General features: G+C 39.0%; 1 protein-coding gene across 6 annotated transcripts in view; it reads left to right on the forward strand.

Annotated features, from left to right (window-relative positions):
* The window catches only part of LOC128666689 (uncharacterized), a 257,961-nt gene that overhangs the window by 22,727 nt on the left and 211,103 nt on the right, over nt 1-24,131 (forward strand). For 5 of the 6 annotated variants that reach the window (XM_053721418.1, XM_053721417.1, XM_053721423.1 and 2 more), the window contains one exon: nt 11,364-11,513. In XM_053721418.1, the coding sequence (XP_053577393.1) occupies nt 11,468-11,513 (46 nt within the window). In that variant the 5' untranslated portion in view covers nt 11,364-11,467. Of the gene's footprint in view, nt 1-2,064; nt 2,207-11,363; nt 11,514-24,131 lie in introns of those variants that run through there. The other variant, XM_053721419.1, reaches the window with a different exon arrangement.

Consider the following 24,131-nt stretch of genomic DNA (forward strand, 5'->3'; position numbering starts at 1 on the left):
ATTATACCTACAGATATAAGATAAAGACAAATGTATATGTACACAATGTGATACAGTAATGAGATCTGATTATACCTACAGATATAAGATAAAGACACATGTATATGTACAGTGTGATACAGTAATGAGATCTGATTATACCTACAGATATAAGATAAAGACAATTGTATATGTACACAATGTGATAAAGTAATGAGATATGTTTATAACTACAGATATAAGATACAGACACATGTATATGTACACAATGTGATAAAGTAATGAGATCTGATTATACCTACAGATATACGATAAAGACACATGTATGTGTACACAATGTAATAAAGTAATGAGATCTGATTATACCTACAGATATAAGATAAAGACACATGTATGTTTACACAGTGTAATAAAGTAATGAGATCTGATTATACCTACAGATATAATATACAGACACATGTATATCTACACAATGTGATACAGTAATGAGATCTGATTATACCTACAGATATAAGATAAAGACACATGTATATGTACACAATGTGATACAGTAATGAGATATGTTTATAACTACAGATATAAGATAAAGTCACATGTATATGTACACAATGTAATAAAGTAATGAGATCTGATTATACCTACAGATATAAAGATGCATGTATATGTACACAATGTGATACAGTAATGAGATCTGATTATACCTACAGATATAAGATAAAGACACAGGTATGTGTACACAATTTGATAAAGTAATGAGATCTGATTATACCTACAGATATAAGATACAGATACATCTATATGTACACAATGTGATACAGTAATAAGATCTGATTATACCTATATATATAAGATAAAGACACATGTATATGTACACAATGTGATAACGTAATGAGATCTGATTATACCTACAGATATTAGATAAAGACACATGTATATGTACACAATGTGATACAGTAATAAGATCTGATTATACCTACAGATATAAGATAAAGACACATGTATATGTACACAGTGTGATACAGTAATGAGATATGTTTATAACTACAGATATAAGATACAGACACATGTATATGTACACAATGTGATAAAGTAATGAGATCTGATTATACCTACAGATATAATATACAGACACATGTATATGTACACAATGTGATAAAGTAATGAGATCTGATTATACCTACAGATATAAGATAAAGACACATGTATATGTACACAATGTGATACAGTATTGAGATCTGATTATACCTACAGATATGATACAGACACATGTATATGTACACAATGTGATACAGTAATGAGATCTGATTATACCTACAGATATAAGATACAGACACATGTATATGTACACAATGTGATACAGTAATGAGATCTGATTATACCTACAGATATAAGATACAGACACATGTATATGTACACAATGTGATAAAGTAATGAGATCTGATTATACCTACAGATATAATATACAGACACGTGTATATGTACACAATGTGATACAGTAATGAGATCTGATTATACCTACAGATATAAGATACAGACACATGTATATGTACACAATGTGATACAGTAATGAGATCTGATTATACCTACAGATATAAGATAAAGACACATGTATATGTACACAATGTGATACAGTAATGAGATCTGATTATACCTACAGATATAAGATACAGACACATGTATATGTACACAATGTGATAAAGTAATGAGATCTGATTATACCTACAGATATAAGATACAGACACATGTATATGTACACAATGTGATACAGTAATGAGATCTGATTATACCTACAGATATAAGATAAAGACACATGTATATATACACAATGTGATACAGTAATGAGATCTGATTATACCTACAGATATAAGATAAATACACATGTATATGTACACAATGTGATACAGTATTGAGATCTGATTATACCTACAGATAGAAGATACAGACACAGGTATATGTACACAATGTAATAAAGTAATGAGAACTGATTATACCTACAGATATAGGATACAGACACATGTATATGTACACAATGTGATACAGTAATGATATCTGATTATACCTACAGACATAAGATACAGACACATGTATAACATAAGTGCCACAGGCTGATAGCTTCCAATCCACGCCGCATTGAGGCAGTAATTGCTGTTATAGGGGCCCAAACCAAGTACTGCGTACATACAGTATGCATGCTTATACTTTTCAGAGGTCCGATCTTGTTCTACAGGTATGTACAATCCTTGTTTTATTGATTGCATGTAATTTTCTGAGATTGTGGATTTGGGGTTTTCATGAGCTGTAAGCCATAATCATCACAATTATGACAAATCACGGCTTAGACTCACTACATGCAAAGCAAGATAGTTTATCTCATATATTAGTTTCATCTTTTAAGTTGCATTAGTAAAATAAATGAACTTTTGCACAATATTCTAATTTTTCGAGTTTCACCTGTATAAGATAAAGACACAGGTATATGTACACAATGTGATACAGTAATGAGATCTGATTATACCTACAGATATAAGATACAGACACATGTATATGTACACAATGTGATACAGTAATGAGATCTGATTATACCTACAGATATAAGATAAAGACACAGGTATATGTACACAATGTGATAGAGTAAGGAGATCTGATTATACCTACAGATATAAGATACAGACACATGTATATGTACACAATGTGATACAGTAATGAGATCTGATTATACCTACAGATATAAGATACAGACACATGGATATGTACACAATGTGATACAGTAATAAGATCTGATTATACCTACAGATATAAGATACAGACACATGTATATGTACACAATGTGATACAGTAATGAGATCTGATTATACCTACAGATATAAGATACAGACACATGTATATGTACACAATGTGATACAGTAATGAGATCTGAATATACCTACAGATATAAGATACAGACACATGTATATGTACACAATGTAATAAAGTAATGAGATCTGATTATACCTACATATACAGGTGAAACTCGAAAAATTAGAATATCGTGCAAAAGTTCATTTATTTCACTAATGCAACTTTAAAGGTGAAACTAATATATGAGAGAGACTCATTACATGCAAAGCAAGATAGTTCAAGCCGTGATTTGTCATAATTGTGATGATTATGACTTACAGCTCATGAAAACCCCAAATCCACAATCTCAGAAATTTGAATATTGTGAAAAGGTGCAATATTTTAGGCTCAAAGTGTCACACTCTAATCAGCTAATTAAGCCATAGCACCTGCAATGGGTTCCTGAGCCTTTAAATGGTCTCAGTCTGGTTCAGTAGGAATCACAATCATGGGAAAGACTGCTGACCTGACAGTTGTGCAAAAAACCACCATTGACACCCTCCATAAGGAGGGAAAGCCTCAAAAGGTAATTGCAAAATATGTTGGATGTTCCCAAAGTGCTGTATCAAAGCACATTAATAGAAAGTTATGTGGAAGGGAAAAGTGTGGGAGAAAAAGGTGCACAAGCAGCAGGGATTACCGCAGCCTGGAGAGGATTGTCAGGAAAAGGCCATTTAAAAGTGTTGGGTACTTTCACAAGGAGTGGACTCAGGCTGGAGTCAGTCTGCGCAGGGAAGCATGAAGTGCTCCAAAATCTCCTGGTAGACGGCTGCGTTGACCCTGGACTTAATGAAGCACAGTGGACCAACACCAGCAGATGACATGGCTCCCCAAATCAACACAGACTGTGGAAACTTCACACTGGACTTCAAGCATCTTGCAATGTGTGCCTCTCCATTCTTCCTCCATACTCTGGGTCCTTGGTTTCCAAATGAGATGCAAAATTTGCTCTCATCAGAAAAGAGGACTTTGGACCACTGAGCAACAGACCAGGTCTGTTTTTCTTTAGCCCAGGTAAGACGCTTCTGATGTTGTTTGTTGTTCAGGAGTGGCTTGACAAGAGGAATACAACATTTGAAGCCCATGTCCAGGATCCGTCTGTGTGGTGGCTCTTGATGCACTGAGTCCAGCCTCAATCTTCTCCTTGTGAAAGTCCCCAACATTTTTGAACGGCCTTTTCCTGACAATCCTCTCCAGGCTGCGGTCATCCCTGCTGCTTGTGCACCTTTTTCTTCTACACTTTTCCCTTCCACATAACTTTCTATTAATGTGCTATGATACAGCACTTTGGGAACATCCAACTTCTTTTGCAATTACCTTTTGAGGCTTTCCCTCCTTATGAAGGGTGCCAATGATGGTTTTCTGCACAACTGTCAGGTCAGCAGTCTTTTCCATGATTGTGATTCCTACTGAACCAGACTGAGAGACCATTTAAAGGCCCATGAACCCTTTGCAGGTGTTATGGCTTAATAGCTGATTAGAGTGGGACACTTTGAGCCTAGAATATTGCACCTTTACACAATATTCTAATTTTCTGAGATTGTGGATTTGGGGTTTTCATGAGCTGTAAGCCATAATCATCACAATTATGACAAATCACGGCTTGAACTATCTTACTTTGCATGTAATGAGTCTATCTCATATATTAGTTTCACCTTTTAAGTTGCATTAGTGAAATAAATGAACTTTTGCACGATATTTTAATTTTTCGAGTTTCACCTGTATAAGATACAGACACAGGTATATGTACACAATGTGATAAAGTAATGATATCTGATTATACCTACAGATATAAGATAAAGACACGTGTATATGGACACAATGTGATAATGTAATGAGATCTGATTATACCTACAGATATAAGATAAAGACACATGTATATGTACAAAGTGTGATAAAGTAATGAGATCTGATTATACCTACAGATATAAGTTAAAGACACAGGTATGTGTACACAATTTGATAAAGTAATGAGATCTGATTATACCTACAGATATAAGATACAGACACGGGAATATGTACACAATGTAATAAAGTAATGAGATCTGATTATACCTACAGATATAAGATAAAGACACACGTAAAGTAATGAGATCTGATTATACCTACAGATATAAGATAAAGACACATGTATATGTACACAGTGTGATACAGTAATGAGATCTGTTTATACCTACAGATATAAGATACAGACACATGTATATGTACACAATGTGATACAGTAATGAGATCTGATTATACCTACAGATATAAGATAAAGACACATGTATGTGTACACAATGTAATAAAGTAATGAGATCTGATTATACCTACAGATATATATGTACACAATGTGATACAGTAATGAGATCTGATTATACCTACAGATATAAGATAGACACGTGTATATGGACACAATGTGATACAGTAATAAGATCTGATTATACCTACAGATATAAGATAAAGACACATGTATATGTACACAGTGTGATAAAGTAATGAGATCTGATTATACCTACAGATATTAGATAAAGACACATGTATATGTACACAATGTGATACAGTAATGAGATATGTTTATAACTACAGATATAAGATACAGACACATGTATATGTACACAATGTGATAAAGTAATGAGATCTGATTATACCTACAGATATACGATAAAGACACATGTATGTGTACACAATGTAATAAAGTAATGAGATCTGATTATACCTACAGATATAAGATAAAGACACATGTATGTTTACACAGTGTAATAAAGTAATGAGATCTGATTATACCTACAGATATAATATACAGACACATGTATATCTACACAATGTGATACAGTAATGAGATCTGATTATACCTACAGATATAAGATAAAGACACATGTATATGTACACAATGTGATACAGTAATGAGATATGTTTATAACTACAGATATAAGATAAAGTCACATGTATATGTACACAATGTAATAAAGTAATGAGATCTGATTATACCTACAGATATAAAGATGCATGTATATGTACACAATGTGATACAGTAATGATATCTGATTATACCTACAGATATAAGATAAAGACACAGGTATGTGTACACAATTTGATAAAGTAATGAGATCTGATTATACCTACAGATATAAGATACAGATACATCTATATGTACACAATGTGATACAGTAATAAGATCTGATTATACCTATATATATAAGATAAAGACACATGTATATGTACACAATGTGATAACGTAATGAGATCTGATTATACCTACAGATATTAGATAAAGACACATGTATATGTACACAATGTGATACAGTAATAAGATCTGATTATACCTACAGATATAAGATAAAGACACATGTATATGTACACAGTGTGATACAGTAATGAGATATGTTTATAACTACAGATATAAGATACAGACACATGTATATGTACACAATGTGATAAAGTAATGAGATCTGATTATACCTACAGATATAATATACAGACACATGTATATGTACACAATGTGATAAAGTAATGAGATCTGATTATACCTACAGATATAAGATAAAGACACATGTATATGTACACAATGTGATACAGTATTGAGATCTGATTATACCTACAGATATGATACAGACACATGTATATGTACACAATGTGATACAGTAATGAGATCTGATTATACCTACAGATATAAGATACAGACACATGTATATGTACACAATGTGATACAGTAATGAGATCTGATTATACCTACAGATATAAGATACAGACACATGTATATGTACACAATGTGATAAAGTAATGAGATCTGATTATACCTACAGATATAATATACAGACACGTGTATATGTACACAATGTGATACAGTAATGAGATCTGATTATACCTACAGATATAAGATACAGACACATGTATATGTACACAATGTGATACAGTAATGAGATCTGATTATACCTACAGATATAAGATAAAGACACATGTATATGTACACAATGTGATACAGTAATGAGATCTGATTATACCTACAGATATAAGATACAGACACATGTATATGTACACAATGTGATAAAGTAATGAGATCTGATTATACCTACAGATATAAGATAAAGAAACATGTATATGTACACAATGTTATAAAGTAATGAGATCTGATTATACCTACAGATATAAGATAAAGACACATGTATGTTTACACAATGTAATAAAGTAATGAGATCTGATTATACCTACAGATATAATATACAGGCACATGTATATGTACACAGTGTGATAAAGTAATGAGATCTGATTATACCTACAGATATAAGATAAAGACACATGTATATGTACACAATGTGATACAGTAATGAGATCTGATTATACCTACAGATATAAGATAAAGACACGTATATGTACACAATGTGATACAGTAATGAGATCTGATTATACCTACAGATATAAGATAAAGACACATGTATATGTACACAATGTGATACATATATACCTCTTGTGATTGGCTTCTTGATGTGTTCAGCTAGATCCCAGTAATGCATTGATGCTCCTTCAAGAAAGGATACAAGAGAATTAACCAAAATTGATCATTGAAGTTAATTGGAAAGTTGTTTTTCAAATTTATGCTCTATATGAATCATCAAAAAGAGAAAAATTGGGTTTCATATCCCTTTAATTCAAAATACATTTGATTTCTGTAAGTGCTTGGTCTGCTGATGTCTGTAGGTTACTCACATAGAAACCGCTCCAGCCCAGGGGATCAAATGGCTCAGAAATAAAAGGGTTAAAGATTTGTAATTAGTGACATAAAATCTGTATTGTTAGAGCAGTTCATTTATGTGTTTATTTTTATAATCACTGTTCTTTTACTGATTGATCAGTTATACTCACTGTAATCCCTATCACCTAGATTACGAGTTTTGCGCTATAGAGGGTGCGAAACGAACGCAACAAAAGTTGCGTTATTTCACCCTCCATAGCGCTGCCATTACAAGTTTCTGAAAAGCCTCCTTGTGCGTGCGATATGGTGGCGATAAGCTCCATACCGCACAAAATCCAAGGGCTGAGAATACGTGCTCGTGCACTCTCTCCCCATAGACATCAAATCGGGAGAGAGTGTTAGAAAAAAAAAACACCTGAAGTGTGGAATGGCGATCGCCCGAACGCAACCACATGTCTATTGGGGAAAAAAAAGTTACGTTAAACCTAACACCCTAACATAAACCCCAAGTCTAAACACCCCTAATCCGCCGCTCCCGAGATCGCCGCCACTAAATAAAGTTATTAACTCCTAATCTGCTGCCCCGACATCGCCGGCACTATAATAAAGTTATTAAACCCTCTTCTGCTGCTCGCCGACATTGCCGCCACTAAATAAAGTTAATAACCCCTAAACCTCTGGCCTCCCACATCTCCGCCACTAAATAAACCTATTAACCCCTAATCCGCCAGCCCCTCCACATAGCAAAACACTAAATTATACTATTAACCCCTAAGCCTAACAACTCCCTAACTTTTAATTAAAATATAACTCTATTTAAATAAATAAAAACTTACCTGTGAAATAAAAATCTATAAATTAACCTAACCTTACTATTCTAATAAAATAAAAAAACTACCAATTAAGATATCTAAATTACAAATTTAAAAAAATCTAAAGCGACGAAAATAATTAAATCTAAATTACAACTAAAATAAAGACTAAAACTTCGAAAAATTTAAAAAATTTAAGTTTACCAAAAATAATAAACACTAAAATCACGAAAAATAAATAACACTAAGATTACAAAAAATAAACGAAATGATCAAAATAGCCCTATTAAAATAAAAAGCCCCCCAAAATAAAACACCCCTTAGCCTACAATGAACTACCAATAGCCCTTAAAAGGGCCTTTTGTAGGACATTGCCCTAAAGAAATCAGCTCTTTTACCTGTTAAAAAATACAAAGTCCCTCCAACAGTAAAACTCACCAACCAACCAACCCCCCAAAATAAAAAGAAACCTAACTAAAAAACCTAACCTAACTAAAAAAAAACCTAAGCTAACCATTGCCCTTAAAAGGGCATTTAGCTCTTTTGATTGCCCTTTAAAGTGCATTTAGCTCTTTTACAAATAGCCCAAACCCTAATCTAAAAAAAATAAAAAATACTAACCCTAGAAGATCTACTCACGGTTTCTGAAGTCCGGACACCCAGGCGGCGAGGTCTTCATCCATCCCGGGGGCGTCTTCTATCTTCTTCCCGGCGGTGCGGAGCCATCCTGGAAGCTGATCCCATCCTGCACGGAGCGTCCTCTTCATATGGTCGCCGCCGTACACTGAAGTTGAATGAAAGATAAGCCGTTGGGATCCAGGATAGCTCTACACCACCTGGATGAAGATTGCCCTTTTAAGGGCAATGCAAAAGAGCTAAATGCCCTTTTAAGGGCAATGCCCATACAAATGCCGCTTTAGGGGCAATGAGTAGCTTAGATTTTTTTTAGAGTTATGTTTTTTATTTGGGGGGGTTGGTTGAGTGGTGGGTTTTACTGTTGGCAGGGACTTTGTATTTTTTTACAGGTAAAAGAGCCGATTTCTTTAGGGCAATGCCATACAAAAAGCCCTTTTAAGGCTATAGGTAGTTTATTGTAGACTAGGGGTGTTTTTATTTGGGGGGGCTTTTTTATTTTATAGGGCTATTAGATTAGGTGTAATTGTTTTTATTTTTGATCATTTTGTTTATTTTTTGTAATCTTAGTGTTTTTTTATTTTTCGTTATTTTAGTGTTTATAAGTTTTGGTAAACTTAGATTTTTTTGAATTTTTCGTAGTGTTTTTAGTTGTAATTTAGATTTTTTTTTTTTTTCGTAGTGTTAGGTTTTTTAAAATTTGTAATTTAGATATTTTAATTGGTAGTTTTTTTTATTTTATTAGAAAAGTAATGTTAGTTTAATATATAGTTTATATTGTTAATAGTTTAATTTAGTGTTCTGCGATGTGGGGGGGCTGGCGGTTTAGGGGTAAATAGGTTTATTTAGTGGCGGAGATGTGGGAGGCAGAGGTTTAGGGGCTAATAACTTTATTTAGTGGCGGCGATCTCGGGGAGCGGCGGAATAGGGTTTAATAACTTTATTGTGGCGGCAATGTCGGGGAGCGGCGGTTTAGGGGTTAATATATTTAAATAGTGTTGGTGATGTGGGTGGGCAGGATATTAGGGGTTAATATGTTTAATATAGTGTTTGCTATGCGGGAGGGTGGCGGTTTAAGGGTTAATAGGTAGTTTATGGGTGTTAGTGTACTTTGTAACACTTTAGTTATAAGTTTTCTGAAACATTTTTGTTACACAAAATCCATTACTACTGCTCTCAGATGACGGTATGGCTTGTGTCGGTATAGGCTGTAACGCAAGCATTTTAACCTCATCGCACAACCTGTAATACCAGCGCTATGGAAATCTCACACAAAAACGTCATTGACATTGCATTACAGGCTACAATGCTTGCAGTATAGCTATACCGACACGACTCCCAATAGTGCGTTCCTGCTTTTACACTGAAATTGCCTTTTTTTTTTTTCAGCGTTAAAAGCCGCAACGCAAAACTCGTAATCTAGGTGTTTGTGACCAAGCAGAGCATTTCTTAAATTCTGGTCTGTTTATATTCGTCAGGTACAGGTGTTGGGCATCTATAATTCATACTATTTCCCTTATAACAAATAACTGTTCATGAGACCCCCACCCCTCTCTCTCTCTGTTGCTCTCTGATTAGGCTGCTGTTGTAATGCTCGTGGGATACTCCTCTATCAGACCGAACTCGGCCAGTAGTCTTGTTATCCCGGCGTCGAGCCGGAAAGATAGGAAATATCCCAGAGCAGAGAATATTAGACAAATGAGAAGAGCGGTACTCACCACAGGCAGGACAGTACAGGGCAAATTACAAGAATGGTCAGGCAGGCAGGATTCGGCAACAATAAATCAGTCCAGTAATTCAGGGGTTAACCAGGTAGCGTAGTGAGACAAGCAGGCTTCAGCAACAATATATCAGTCAGTAATGCAGGGGTTAACCAGGTAGTGTAGTGAGACAGGCAGGGATCAGCAACAATATATCAGTCAGTAGTGCAGGGGTTAACCAGGTAGTGTAGTGAGACAGGCAGGGATCAGCAACAATATATCAGTCAGTAGTGCAGGGGTTAACCAGGTAGCGTAGTGAGACAGGCAGCAACAATAAATCTGTCTAGCAAACGATCTATCACACTCAGGAGTACACAAAGTAGCACCTATACTTGGGCAGTGACAGATCATTTGCTGCCATTTTAAATAAGGAGAGGATTGGCGCCTCAAGACCGGTCGGCATCAGGAGCGTGCGGCGATGACATCAGCGCCGCACGCATCTTGAGCCGACACAACCCTAGGCAACGAGCAGGAAGGAGACGCCGCGCCCCTAGCAACGGCTAGAGCGGCACGGCGTGACAGCTGTCACTGTGAAGATCACGTACAATAAACTACATTGCGTTTGTCAGTAAAGGAGAAACATTATAAGAGTATCTGACATTCTCTCTCTCTTTCTCTCTCTCTGTTTAGGCTTTTGTCACTGTGAAGATCACGTACAATACACGTCACTGCGTTTATCAGTAAAGGAGAAACATTATAAGAATATCTGACAAATTCAGTTGCTGAACAAGACAATGTCTGACAAGAACCAAACCTTAGAGCTTCCTGATGCACACGGAGGTAAGAAGGACGTCACATGTCATCTGGTTTTGATATCAGAAGGGGATTATATTTATTGTAACCAACCAGAAACCTCTGTTATCTGATCACCTTAAGGGACTTAATGACCAGTAGTTAGCTAGCGCCGTACAAATATTTCTATTAGTCAGTTTTTGAAAAACATCTTTAGTCTTGTGGTTAATGAAGATATCGGCATCACACTCTGTGACAATGTCTGTTGCAGATGGGTAGGTAATATCTGTGTACATAGTGTACCTACCAATTTAGCGTTTGCACATTGTGAAATCTCATCTTTAAAAGAAATGGCTAAAGCAGGTTGTTAGTTTTTTGTTAAGTGCTGGGGATGAACAGTATTAGCATAATACTGGCTTTATTTCCCTTTAATTAGCTGAGTACTTACTTTTTTAATAGGTTTATAGACACAGAGCTGTGTAGTTACTATAATGTGTATGTGGTGTTATTTGTCACCTACAGGGAGCACTAAATCGGGGTTTAATAACGTTTATAGGCACAGAGCTGTGTAGTTACTATAATGTGTATGTGGTGCTGTTGGTCACATACACGGGGCACTAAGTCAGGGGTTTAATAAGGTTTATAAGCACAGAGCTGTGTAGTTACTATAATGTGCATGTGGTGTTTTTGGTCACATACAGTGAGCACTAAATCAGGGGTTAATAAGGTTTATAGGCACAGAGCTGTGTAGTTACTATAATGTGTATGTGGTGTTGTTGGTCACATACAGTGAGCACTAAATCAGGGGGTTAATAAGGTTTATAAGCACAGAACTGTGTAGTTACTATAATGTGTATGTGGTGCTGTTGGTCACATACAGTGAGCACTAAATCAGGGGGTTAATAAGGTTTATAAGCACAGAACTGTGTAGTTACTATAATGTGTATGTGGTGCTGTTGGTAACATACAGGAGCACTAAATCAGGGGTTAATAAGGTTTATAGGCACAGAGCTGTGTAGTTACTATAATGTGTATGTGGTGTTGGTCACATACAGGGAGCACTAAATCAGGGTTTAATAAGGTTTATAGGCACAGAGCTGTAGTTACTATAATGTGTATGTGGTGCTGTTGGTCACATACTATAAGGCTTAACTGCTTCTAACCTGCATTTATTTCTGTCTCTTTAAGCCAACCTGCCTATTTAAACTGCCTCCTCCCAGCCTTCATTGATGGTTAATTGAGAATCTCTCTGCAGTGAACACTGTTTCAAGATTAGCAACAAACTTGCCTTTCCCTGCTATCCTCATTCCGAGGAGTGAATCACAGCTTCCTGCTGTCATCTCCGCTACTCACTGAATATATCGGCTGTGTGCCGAGGAAGCGTTCCACAAACTACGTCATCAGCTACAGACGCCAGCTTCTCTCTGTGCCGCACACGCTGTCAGCCTCCCTACACGCTGCCTGAGACACGAGCCACCTCTCTTCATAGAAGCCACTGGACATTAGGGATTCAGGTCAGATTGCTCCAATATACTGGTCTCAGGTTCCTCTTGTATATTCAAGTCTGCAGTTTCCACTTAATAACTACTGTGACCACTCGTCTCAATCTCTTATATTTCTCCGTAGTGAGAAGCTACAGTTATACTTCCTCCGCTCTATTTAGCAGCTTTCATTTACTTTCGCTGTCCGTGTGATAAGTTATTTGCTAACCTCTGTGCAATAACTAGATCCACAAACGGCATATATTATTTCACAAGGGTAACCTCCATACATACCCTGGTTCCCTTTGTGTAACAAAACTCATATATAAAAGCTATATTCAGTTGTTAGATAAATAGTGGGTTTAACCTCCAGATTTTAGTATAGTCATTGTTACAGTAACCATGTTGTTACAGAATTAACCAGCCATATAAAGGAATTAGTGTTACCTCTTACACAGTTAATTCCTACTATTCCTATACAAGGCTACCATGGAACAGGAGCCTGTGTGTAATCAAATACAAGCTTTGTCCGACAGAATGGACGCTTTATCTAACTCCTTCCACAAATTACATGTGGAAAACCAGGCCTTAAAAGCCTGCTTAAGGGAGGTTCTTGGTTCCAAACCCACAGCTGCAGAAGTACACCCTGAGCCCCTGGTATCCCCCCCAGAGAAGTTCTCTGTAGATCAATCCCATTTCAGGGAGTTCAAAAATTCCTGCATGTTGCTTTTTGAAATGAAACAAGGACTTATCCCTCAGAGAGAGTAAGAGTACTTACCGTGATTTCATATCTCAAGGGGGAGCCTAGGGCCTGGGCTGACACTTTTTTTTTTATCAGAACCAGGATTCTATACTGGGTTCCCTTACTGCTTTTTTTGTCCAGATGTCTGCTCTATATGAAGACCCTTTCAAGCAGGTCTCAGCAGAAAATACGCTTAGGTCTCTAAAACAAAGAAAGAATCTGGTAGAGGCATATATCACACAGTTTAAAATCTCTGCTCGGGATTCTGAATGGAATGAAGTCTCCCTCAAAGCACAGTTCCGCCTAGGCTTGTTCAAAGAGATTAAGGAAGAACTATCGCGTACAGGGATCCCTGACTCCTTGAAAGAATTATTTACTCTAACCATAAATATTGATAGACGCCTCAGAGAGAGGTGTTCTGAGAAGGCTAGTTCCTCAAAGAGTTACTACCCAGCTCCTACCTATCAAGTAAAGGAAAACCCTCAACCTATGGATATAGGATTTATTAAAGGGCCCTTGACACCCCAGGAAAAATCCAGGAGGAAACTACAGAGCTTGTGCATGTATTGTGCTTGCCCTACCCATGAAGTTAAAGACTGTCCAGTCCTTTCTAAAGCAAAGAAGGGTAGGTCACGTAGCTCACCAGTAAGTTTCTTAACCAAAACAATCAACACATCATACATAACCATTCCTCTTTTTTGCAGTGGGATCACTTCAGGATCACCACTGATGCAATTATTGATACTAGTTCCTGTAGGATTTTTATCCACTATGATTTTGTGAAAAGAAATAAAATTCCTATTTTGTGCAAGCATAATCCCGTCCCTGACAAAGTCATTGATGGCTCTTTACTTTCATCTGGTCCTGTCACTCATGAGACCATTCCCCTACAGGTAACTTCAAGCACACACCCTTCTGATGCACTTTCTTTTGACGTAATATCTTCCCCAATATTTGATATCATACTTGGTATGAATTGGTTGTGTACACATAAACCTCACATCAATTGGTCCGACTGTAGCCTTACCTTCCCTACTCCAAAACATACTAGCAGATGTTTAGATAACCCTACTCTATTACATGTAGTTGACTCCGCCTTACCCACACACTATTCAGAGTTCTCTGATATCTTTAATAAAAAGGATGCGGAATGCCTACCGCCACACAGGGCCTGTGATTGCCCTATAGATCTACTCCCTTGGGTTACGATCCCTTTTGGTCACATTTACCCCCTTTCTAAGCCTGAGCTAGAACACCTCAAGAACTATATAAACGAAAACCTCAGGAAGGGGTTCATAAGACCCAGTACCTCACCTGCAGGTGCAGGGATATTTTTTGTAACAAACAAAGACGGGTCGCTAAGACCAATTATTGATTACAGGGAGCTTAACAAGCGTACAAGAAAGAACAGATATCCTCTTCCGCTTATCCCTGAGTTGATAGAAAGATTAAGGGGTGCCTCGGTTTTCACCAAATTGGATCTCCGGGGTGCTTACAATCTTATACGAATGAGAGCTGGAGACGAGTGGCTCACTGCTTTTCGGACCAGATATGGTCTGTTTGAATATACTGTGATGCCATTCGGTTTGTGCAATGCTCCAGCAACCTTCCAATGTTTAATCAGTGACCTTTTCAGGGATGTTTTGGATGTGTACCTAGTAGTCCATTTGGACGACATTTTAATCTATTCCCAAAATCTCGAACAACATAGAATGCATGTAAAAGAAGTTCTTTCCAGATTAAGAAAAAACAACCTCTACGCTTAACATGAGAAATGTATATTCGAGTCTAGTGAAATTACATTTTTGGGTTATCATATCTCCCCCCTTGGTATCAAGATGCAAAATGACAAGGTACAAGCCATCCTAGACTGGCCTGTCCCCCACACGAAAAAAGAAGTTCAGCGCTTCTTAGGTTTTTCTAACTTTTATAGAAAGATTATACCTGGTTTTGCTGCAATCGCCAAACCCTTGACTGACCTCACAAAACTGAACTGCACATTTAATTGGTCTAGCCAGATACAATCTGCTTTTGATCTTCTGAAGTCAAAATTCACCACAGCACCAATCCTACAGTATCCAGACATGGAAAAACAGTTCATATTAGAGGTTGATGCTTCGGATTTTGCCATCGGGGCAATCCTTTCACAAAGGAAAACTTTTAAGGATCTGTTGCATCCTGTGGCTTTCTTTCTTCTATAAGGTACGACGAGTCCACGGATTCATCCTTTACTTGTGGGATATTATCCTCCTGCTAACGGGAAGTGGCAAAGAGCACCACAGCAGAGCTGTCTATATAGCTCCTCCCTTAGCTCCACCCCCCAGTCATTCTCTTTGCCTACTGTTTTAAGGGAACACAAATGGATAGAGGCGCCAATGTTGCAGATCAATGATGCATCTTGGGAGATCAATGCAGAAAATATACACAGGGTACTCACTTGTAGAAAAGGCAATCAATCATGCCCATAGAAACAGGCTGGATTTCTGCAGCAGTCCAGCTAGCTGATTGGTATCCCTATACTGAACACGGGCACAGAAGAGCTATGTATCTCTTGTTCCTGCTTCCTGCACTGACTGTACCATCAGGAAGCAGGAACAAGAGATACATAGCTCTTCTGTGCCCGTGTTCAGTATCTCTTGGAGCTACGCTGCCTATAGGGCACTAATCCCTGATCTTGGTCTCCTGCCGATACACCTATTTGGTTAGTGTGTACTTATTGTCTGCTGGTTTCCTGCACCCTGGAGCTGCCTTCTGGATACCAATCAGCTAGCTGGACTGCTGCAGAAATCCAGCCTGTCTCTATGGGCATGATTGATTGCCTTTTCTACAAGTGAGTACCCTGTGTATATTTTCTGCATTGATCTCCCAAGATGCATCATTGATCTGCACCATTGGCGCCTCTATCCATTTGTGTTCCCTTAACAGATTGCCTTCTTTTGAACGAAGTTAGAGAGCTGCCTACAAACAACCTCCATACCACATCCTTATTTTTGGGACCTTTCCTACGCTGGAAACCTGAACATTAACTATAATAAGTACCGTTTTTGTCTGGTGGTTGATTCCACATATGGTGGGATTTTTTGGGACTTTAACATTGTGTACCTTTGCTGTTTTGTACATATTTTACCTTGAAGACTAGATTGTTGTAATATTTTATATTACATTATAGTATTTGTCACTTAGCGCTTCCTAGAGGATATCACACAGCATACTATTTTATGTTTGGTTTGATATCTTTGCCTACTCTTAAGTACTAGGAAGGGTAAAGTGAAAGAGGTGATAAAATATTAGTTTTTTATTTCTTCAAGCAAGAGTTTTTTATTTTAAATGGTACCAGTGTGTACTATTTACTCTCAGGCAGCAGATGTATGAAGACTTCTGCCTGGAGGCTGATGATCTTAGCATTTGTCCCTAAGATCCAGAGCAGTTCCCACAGAATGGCTGAGGAGTACAAGAAAGGTCAGTGTGAGGAACCCTTTCATGCTATAAGCAGTGAGGTATGTTCAGTCATTTTTTTCTGGAGAGACTAGTATTTCAGAATTGGCTGACAGTATCCCCATGAGGGAGAGGGTAAGCAGTAATCCTAAAAGATATAGAGGGGTATTACTAAGCTTGCATAAGGGGCTAATATAAAAAAAATGGTTGACACTGAGTTTGAATGTTTGTGGGCAAACGTTTTGTGAACTGGGAGTGCTGATAACGTTTTTGGGAACTGAAAGAGATTATTTCAATAACGTTTTTTTGTGACTTTATTGAGGGTACACTTGGCTTCTGGTTTGGTTTTCAGAACCCACATGGCTAGTTTGGAACCGCTCTGGTGCGGTTCCTTTAGGCTGTAAAAACATTGAGTGAGATGGACGGGGCCTATTTTCGCGCCTCAGTTGCGCAGTTGTAATTGAAGAGCAAGCAGCAAGCTCCGGTGGGCCCTTGTGGAAGTGTTGGGCCAAATGGAAGCTTTAACTCAATTTTTCCAACCCCTGAGGGCAGGTAGGTGTTTTTGTCCGGATTTAGGCCTTATTAATGATTCGGTTTAGCACAGTAAAGGGTTAACTGTTCCTTTCTTTGTGGGGCAATCTCAGCTGCATTATTTGTATATCATATCAAAAAATTGAAAGGATTGGTGTATTTTAAAGCAGTTTTGCAGAACGTGTATGCTTTTTTTCTCTTAAAGGCGCAGTACCGTTTTTTAAGATTATTTTTTCACTAAATAAAGTGTTTTCAAGCTTATTTGTGGTCATTACTAGCCTGTTCACCATGTCTGACATTGAGGAAAGCCAATGTTCAATGTGTTTAGAAGCCATTGTGGAACCCCCACTTAAAATGTGTCCCTCGTGCACTGAAAGGGCAATAAATTGCAAAGAACATATTTTAGCTAATAAAAGTATGTCGCAGGATGATTCTCAGTCAGAAGGGAATCCAGTTATGCCATCTAATTCTCCCCAAGTGTCACAACCATTAACGCCCGCACAAGCGACGCCAAGTACTTCTGGTGCGTCTAATTCTTTCACCCTGCAAGATATGGCCACAGTTATGAATACTACCCTCACAGAGGTTTTATCTAAGCTGCCTGGGTTGCAGGGGAAGCGCAGTAGGTCTGATGTGAGAGTAAATGCTGAGCCCTCTGACGCTTTATTAGCCATATCCGATGTACCCTCACAATGTTCTGAGTTGGGGGTGAGGGATTTGCTCTCTGAGGGAGAGATTTCTGATTCAGGAAAGATGTTCCCTCAGACGGACTCGGATATGACGGCTTTTAAATTTAAACTAGAACACCTCTGCTTATTGCTCAGGGAGGTTTTAGCGACTCTGGATGATTGTGACCCTATTTTAGTTCCAGAGAAATTGTGTAAAATGGACAGATATCTAGAGGTTCCTGCCTACACTGATGTTTTTCCAGTCCCTAAGAGGATTTCGGACATTGTTACTAAGTAGTGGTATAGACCAGGTATTCCGTTCTCTCTCCCTCCTACTTTTAAGAAAATGTTTTCCATATCACACACCATGCGGGACTCGTGGCAGACGGTCTCTAAGGTGGAGGGAGCTATTTCTACCCTGGCTAAGCGTACAACTATACCTATTCCGGACAGTTGTGCTTTCAAAGATCCTATGGATAAGAAATTAGAGGGTCTCCTAAAGAAACTATTTATTCATCAGGGTTTTCTTCTGCAACCTATAGCGTGCATTGTTCCTGTAACTACTGCAGCTGCTTTTTGGTTCGAGGCTCTGGAGGAGGCTCTTCAGGTTGAGACCCCATTGGATGATATTCTGGATAGAATTAGGGCTCTCAAACTAGCTAATGCTTTCATTACAGATGCCGCTTTTCAACTGGCTAAATTAGCGGCAAAGAATTCAGGTTTTGCCATTTTAGCGAGTAGAGCGTTATGGCTTAAGTCCTGGTCTGCTGATGTGTCATCAAAATCTAAGCTTTTAGCCACCCCTTTCAAAGGTAAGACCCTATTCGGGCCTGAACTGAAAGAGATCATTTCAGACATCACTGGAGGAAAAGGCCATGCCCTTCCTCAGGATAAAACAAATAAGATGAGGACCAAACAAAATAATTTTCGTTCCTTTCGAAACTTCAGGTGGTCCCTCTACATCTTCCCCTGCTGCAAAACAAGAGGGAAATTTTGCTCAATCCAAGTCGGTCTGGAGACCTAACCAGACTTGGAACAAAGGTAAACAGGCCAAGAAGCCCGCTGCTGCCACCAAGACAGCATGAAGGGGTAGCCCCCGATACGGGACCGGATCTAGTAGGGTCAGACTTTCTCTCTTTGCTCAGGCTTGGGCAAGAGACGTTCAGGACTCCTGGGCGTTAGAAATCGTAACCCAGGGGTATCTTCTAGATTTCAAAGATTCTCCTCCAAGGGGGAGATTCCATCTTTCTCAATTGTCGGTAAACCAGACAAAAAGAGAGGCGTTCTTACGCTGTGTAGAAGACCTGTTTACCATGGGAGTGATCTGCCCAGTTCCGAAAACAGAGCAGGGGCCGGGGTTTTACTCCAATCTGTTTGTGGTTCCCAAGAAAGAGGGAACCTTCAGACCAATTTTAGATCTCAAGATCCTAAACAAATTCCTCAGAGTCCCATCCTTCAAGATGGAGACCATTCGGACTATTTTACCAATGATCCAGGAGGGTCAATATATGACCACCGTGGACTTAATGGATGCGTATCTACACATCCCTATCCACAAAGATCATCACCAGTTCCTCAGGTTCGCCTTCCTGGACAAGAATTACCAGTTTGTGGCTCTTCCCTTCGGGTTGGCCACAGCTCCCAGAATTTTTACAAAAGTGCTAGGGTCCCTTTTGGCGGTTCTAAGGCCGCAGGGCATAGCAGTGGCGCCTTATCTGGACGATATCTTAATTCAGGCATCAACTTACCAACTAGCCAAATCTCACACAGACATCGTCTTGGCTTTTCTAAGAACTCACGGGTGGAAGGTGAACGTAAAAAAAGAGTTCACTTATCCCTCTCACAAGAGTTCCATTCCTGGGAACTCTGATAGATTCGGTGGACATGAAATTTTTTTTGACGGAGGTCAGGAAATCAAAGATTTTAACCACCTGCCGAGCTCTTCATTCCATTCCTCGGCCATCAGTGGCTCAGTGTATGGAGGTAATCAAACTAATGGTAGCGGCAATGGATATAGATCTCTTTTCGCTCGCTTGCATCTCAGACCACTGCAACTATGCATGCTCAAACAGTGGAATGGGGATTATGCGGATTTATCTCCTCAGATAAATCTGGATCAAGAGACCAGAGACTCTCTTCTTTGGTGGTTGACACAGGATCATCTGTCCAAGGGAATGTGGTCCGCAGGCCAGCATGGGTCATAGTCACGAGGGACGCCAGCCTATTGGGCTGGGGTGCAGTCTGGAATTCCCTGAAAGCACAGGGTGTGTGGACTCAGGAGGAGGCTCTCCTCCCGATCAATATTGTAGAACTGAGAGCGATATTCAACGCTCTTCAGGCGTGGCCTCAGCTGGCTTCGGCCAGATTCATAAGATTCCAGTCGGACAATATCACGACTGTAGCATATATCACGGGGGAACAAATAGTTCTCTAGCGATGATAGAGGTTACCAAAATAATTTGATGGGCAGAGACTCACTCTTGCCATCTATCAGCAATCTATATCCCAGGAGTGGAGAACTGGGAAGCGTCAGACTTTTCATCCGGGGGAGTGGGAACTCCATCCGGAGGTGTTTGCACAATTGATTTATCAATGGGGCACACCGGAATTGGATCTGATGGCGTCTCGTTAGAACGCCAAACTTCCTTGTTACGGGTCCAGATCAAGGGATCCTCAAGCAGTACTGATAGATGCTCTAGCAGTACCCTGGTCGTTCAACCTGGCTTATGTGTTTCCACCATTTCCTCTCCTTCCTCGTTTAATTGCCAGAATCAAACAGGAGAGAGCTTCAGTGATTTTGATAGCACCTGCGTGGCCATGCAGGACTTGGTATGCAGACCTGGTGGAGATGTCATCTCTTCCACCATGGACTCTGCCACTGAGACAGGACCTTCTGATTCAAGGTCCATTCCAGCATCCAAATCTAGTTTCTCTGCGGCTGACTGCCTGGAGATTGAACGCTTGATTTTATCCAAGCAGGGATTCTCTGAGTCAGTCATAGATACCTTGATTCAGGCTCGAAAGACTGTCACTAGGAAAATTTATCATAAGATATGGCGTAAATATCTTTATTGGTGCGAATCCAAAGGCTACTCATGGAGTAAGATCAGGATTCCTAGGATTTTGTCCTTTCTCCAAGAAGGATTGGAGAAGGGGTTATCAGCTAGTTCCCTAAAGGGACAGATATCTGCTTTATCAATTTTACTGCACAAGCGTCTGGCAGATGTTCCAGACGTTCAGTCGTTCTGTCAGGCTTTAGTTAGAATCAAGCCTGTGTTTAAAACTGTTGCTCCGCCATGGAGTTTGAATTTAGTTCTTAAGGTTCTTCAAGGGGTTCCGTTTGAACCTATGCATTCCATAGATATTAAGCTTCTATCTTGGAAAGTTCTGTTTTTAGTTGCTATCTCTTCGGCTCAAAGAGTTTCTGAACTATCTGCATTGCAATGCGACTCGCCTTATCTTGTTTTCCATGCTGATAAGGTGGTTTTGCGTACCAAACCTGGATTCCTTCCTAAGGTTGTTACTAATAAGAATATTAATCGGGAGATTATTGTTCCTTCTCTGTGTCCTAATCCTTCCTCTAAGAAGGAGCGTCTGTTGCACAAATTGGAAGTGGTTCGTGCTTTGCAGTTTCACTTGCAAGCGACCAAAGATTTCCGTCAAACATCTTCTTTGTTTGTTGTCTATTCTGGAAAACGTAGAGGTAAAAAAGCTACAGCTACCTCTTTGGCTAAAAAGCATCGTCCGTTTGGCATACGAGACTGCTGGACATCAGCCTCCTGAAAGAATTACAGCTCACTCTACTAGAGCGGTGGCTTCCACATGGGCTTTTCAAAATGATGCTTCTGTTGAACAGATTTGTAAGGCTGCGACTTGGTCTTCGCTTCATACCTTTTCCAAATTTTCCAAATTTGATACTTTTGCTTCTTTGGAGGCTATTTTTGGGAGAACAGTTCTTCAAGCAGTGGTGCCTTCTGTTTAGCCATCTGTCTTGTCCCTCCCGTTCATCTGTGTCCTGTAGCTTTGGTATTGTATCCCACAAGTAAAGGATGAATCCGTGGACTCGTCGTACCTTTTAGAAGAAAAGTAAATTTATGCTTACCTGATAAATTAATTTATTCTATGGTAAGACGAGTCCACGGCCCGCCCTGTCATTTTAAGACAGATTATATTTTTTTATTTTAAACTTGTCACCTCTGCACCTTTTAGTTTCTCCTTTTTCTTCCTGTACCTTCGGTCGAATGACTGGGGGTCGGAGCTAATGGAGGAGCTATATAGACAGCTCTGCTGTGGTGCTCTTTGCCACTTCCTGTTAGCAGGAGGATAATATCCCACAAGTAAAGGATGAATCCGTGGACTCGTCGTACCATAGATGAAATTAATTTATCAGGTAAGCATAAATTTACTTTTTCCAGGCTCATGCAACCTGCTGAATTGAACTACCCAGTGGGTGAAAAAGAATTACTGGCAATTAAGTGCTCCTTTGATCACTGGCACCACTTACTGGAAGGTGCCACTCAACCCACTGTCATATATACTGATCATAAAAACCTACATTATTTACAAACCGGACTCTATCTTCCAGACAGCTACGATGGAGCCTTTATTTCTCCCGTTTCCAGCGTTTCCAGTATGTCATTACTTACAGCGGAAGCTCTCACACACACCATCACATCAAATTGCTCAAATACAATATTGTTGAAAATTGCTTATTTATATAAATACCCCGTATAAAGTTTAAGATTATAGATTATTGTTTTTAACCAAATTTTAGCGTGGATCCATGCTTTTCTAACTAGATTTCAAATTTCGTACTATTGTTTTAAAGTGTTTTAATCATTTTATTATAATCATTTTATTATAATCGTTTATAATAGAAGAATTGTCTTGAATAAATACTGAAAAATTTTAACCTTAGCCTCCATTGTTGGCGCCTGGATACATTACTCTTACTTAATTCATTCTAGGTGGCAGCTAGGTACCACCACTCCGGGCACACAAGGTTTAGTCGGCGTTGAGATATACGTACACATGTCATTACTTACAGACCAGGCACCAAGAATGGTAAGGCTGATGCCCTCTCCAGACAAGGACACAAGACAGTTCCAGATATTGTACCTTCCACAATAATCCCTAAGCACTGTATTCTAGGCGTCCTCACTAGCATGGTCCCTATGCTCAAGGATGCAGTAGCCTCCGACCCATCAGCACCACTAACAGATGTCGTCCAAGATGGCCTGTTCCAAAAGGATGGGAAGTTGTACATACCTCCGTCATTAAGATCTTCTTTTCTAAAAACTGTGCATGACTCACCTTTAGCAGGACATATGGGTAGGGTAAAGACCACTGAGCTTCTCAAAAGTTCTTTTTGGTGGCCCACCATGCATGGTGACCTCAAGGATTTTCTGTCACATTGTACTATTTGTGCAACCTCCAAACATTCAAGACAACTTCCGATGGGACTTCTACAATCTCTTCCAGTGCCTCAGATTCCCTGGGAAGTTGTGTCAATGGACTTTATGGTCGACCTCCCAGTCTCAAGCAGCTATACCACCATATTAGTTGTCACTGATCTTTTTTCAAAAATGGCACACTTCATTCCCATCACATCCTTACCTACTTCGAAACAGACCTGTGATTTGTTCCTCCAGAATATCATACGTTTTCATGGTATACCTAAGGTACTCATCAGTGATCGGGGATCACAGTTCACATCCAGATTCTGGAAGCACCTCTGTAAGGCACTACACATCGACCAGAAGCTTAGTACCTCGTACCACCCCCAGACAAATGGGCAGACCGAGAGGGT

Source organism: Bombina bombina, chromosome 7 (assembly GCF_027579735.1).
Source record: "Bombina bombina isolate aBomBom1 chromosome 7, aBomBom1.pri, whole genome shotgun sequence".
Lineage (NCBI taxonomy): Eukaryota > Metazoa > Chordata > Amphibia > Anura > Bombinatoridae > Bombina > Bombina bombina.